This window comes from Chaetura pelagica, unplaced genomic scaffold (genome assembly GCF_000747805.2).
Source record: "Chaetura pelagica isolate M959 unplaced genomic scaffold, ChaPel_1.0 scaffold345, whole genome shotgun sequence".
NCBI lineage: Eukaryota > Metazoa > Chordata > Aves > Apodiformes > Apodidae > Chaetura > Chaetura pelagica.
Window position 1 is genome coordinate 752,613 of NW_009953962.1, and position 1,878 is coordinate 754,490.

A 1,878-nucleotide genomic window follows, 5' to 3' on the forward strand; every position below is an offset into this window, starting at 1 on the left:
TATCCTGGTAAGCTAAATTGAAATGACCGGCATCCTTTTTCCAGTCATTTTAGGCATGCATTAAGTCACAACCTAGCATTATCTTCTCAAAGTAAGGATGGAAGTAGCTTCTGGTTCTCCACACTTGATATTAGGGTAAAACCAGGAGTAATCTTGAGTTTGTCAGACTGCCTTTTCTTTTTTTTTTGCTTGTTTCATGTGACAAAGAGTAGGCCACACATTTTTGTGCGTGTGCATTTTGTTTAAGTTTTCCCGACACTTGTGATGTTTCAGAATAGATAAAAGAAGGAAGAAATAAAACCAATAGGCCTCACCTGTATGTGTTGTCTCATGTGGAGATTTGAGTAAAACAGTGACTTATAAAGAGTTTGACTGTTAAGGAAAACATTTAAGTCAGTTAATTTCAATATACTTATGAAATGGAGCACTGTAATATTCCAGTGTGCTTTACTGTTAACACTTCTGTGTGTATGCATGAACCACCACAACTAAGCGGAAAGGACTTTGTGCTTAGTGTGTATTTTTTATTTAGTTATTTTTTTGAAAATAATTGCTCTTTATGTAAATCTATACTTAGTTAACTGAACTCATTACCTTCATCTAACAGGGGTTTAACTTATTTGAAATGTAGTGTTTCAGGAAGTTCAATATGTTGACTCTCAGACATACACAGCAGCTTGCACCATGAACCCAGGCGTGGTGTGAATAAGTTAAAAGTCCACAAGCCTTTTACCAAATGTTGCCGATCTGAAAATTTTAAGTTACCCAAGTAGCCGTAATAAGGAAAATTTGGGGTGAATGCCTGGATCTGCTAAATAACTTAGAGTAATTGTAAATAGAAATAGATTTGTGTCTTACTTACCTGAATAATGAAAAAGCTGTCCCAGGAGTTGTCATAGCAGCCATGTAAATACAATTGTACTAGTGTGTGTACAAGTCATGTCACTGACTAATGTTCCTGTTAATGGACTGTTTTTGTAGCCTTATCAGTTTCCTAGTTGAACTTCATTGAAAGTATCAATATAGCAATACTTTTTTAATTATTATCAATTATTTAAATAGATTTGCCCTAGGTGTAAGAGGTGGATTTTTCCAGAGTTTTTTTTAATGCATTCATTGCCTCCTGCCTATACTTAGTGTTTGATTTTGAAGAAAATTAGTAATTTTTTTTATTATTTTTGACTTGCAGGTTAATCTTCGAGCCACTGATGTGAAGCTTATGCGCCAGCTACTCATCATCAATGAAAGTATTGAATCAATCAAATGGATGATTGAAGAGAAGGCCATTGCCAGCAGAGGTAGCAGTTTGAGTGGCAGCCTCTGCAGCTTGCTGGAAAGTCAGGAGGCATCCCTCCATGGCAGCTGTAACAGTTTACAAGACTGTAGTGATGGACTGGATGGAATATCAGTGGGGAGTTATCTGGACACCTTAGCGGATGATGTCCCTGGTCACCAAACCCCTTCAGATATGGACCAGTTCAGTGATTCTTCTATTATGGATGACTCACAGCCCCTGCATAAGCATCCCAAAATTGAGTCTGATGAGTACTACTGTTTTGGTTAATAAAAACAAGTTCCAGTGGGACACAAATGCACTTGTACTTACCCTTTTTCTTTGCTGCTATTTTATTTCATGTGTAAAACCCCCAAACATGTCTTGGAAGAAAATCATGATACTTTGATTCCAGTCCGTAACTTTTCTGTTGCTTCTAATATATTTTCTCCTAGGTAGGTTGGACTTTGCTTCTCCTCGCTTATTCTTAATTTATTGTCGCAGTTTTTCTTTGTCGTAATTTTTTTTACAATGCTGTATTTGCAGGTCTTTAAAGATTGTGAAGAAAAAGCTTTATCTTTAAAATGAGATATCAGAGAATGAGA

General features: G+C 36.3%; 1 protein-coding gene across 1 annotated transcript; it reads left to right on the top strand.

Moving 5' to 3' along the window:
• The first annotated feature begins 684 nt into the window (after positions 1 to 684).
• LURAP1L (leucine rich adaptor protein 1-like) lies at positions 685 to 1,564 on the top strand. Its single transcript, XM_010001932.1, has 2 exons — positions 685 to 699; positions 1,190 to 1,564. Exons 1-2 carry the CDS (start codon positions 685 to 687, stop codon positions 1,562 to 1,564), a joined length of 390 nt encoding a protein of 129 aa, XP_010000234.1.
• Positions 1,565 to 1,878: the final 314 nt, after the last annotated feature.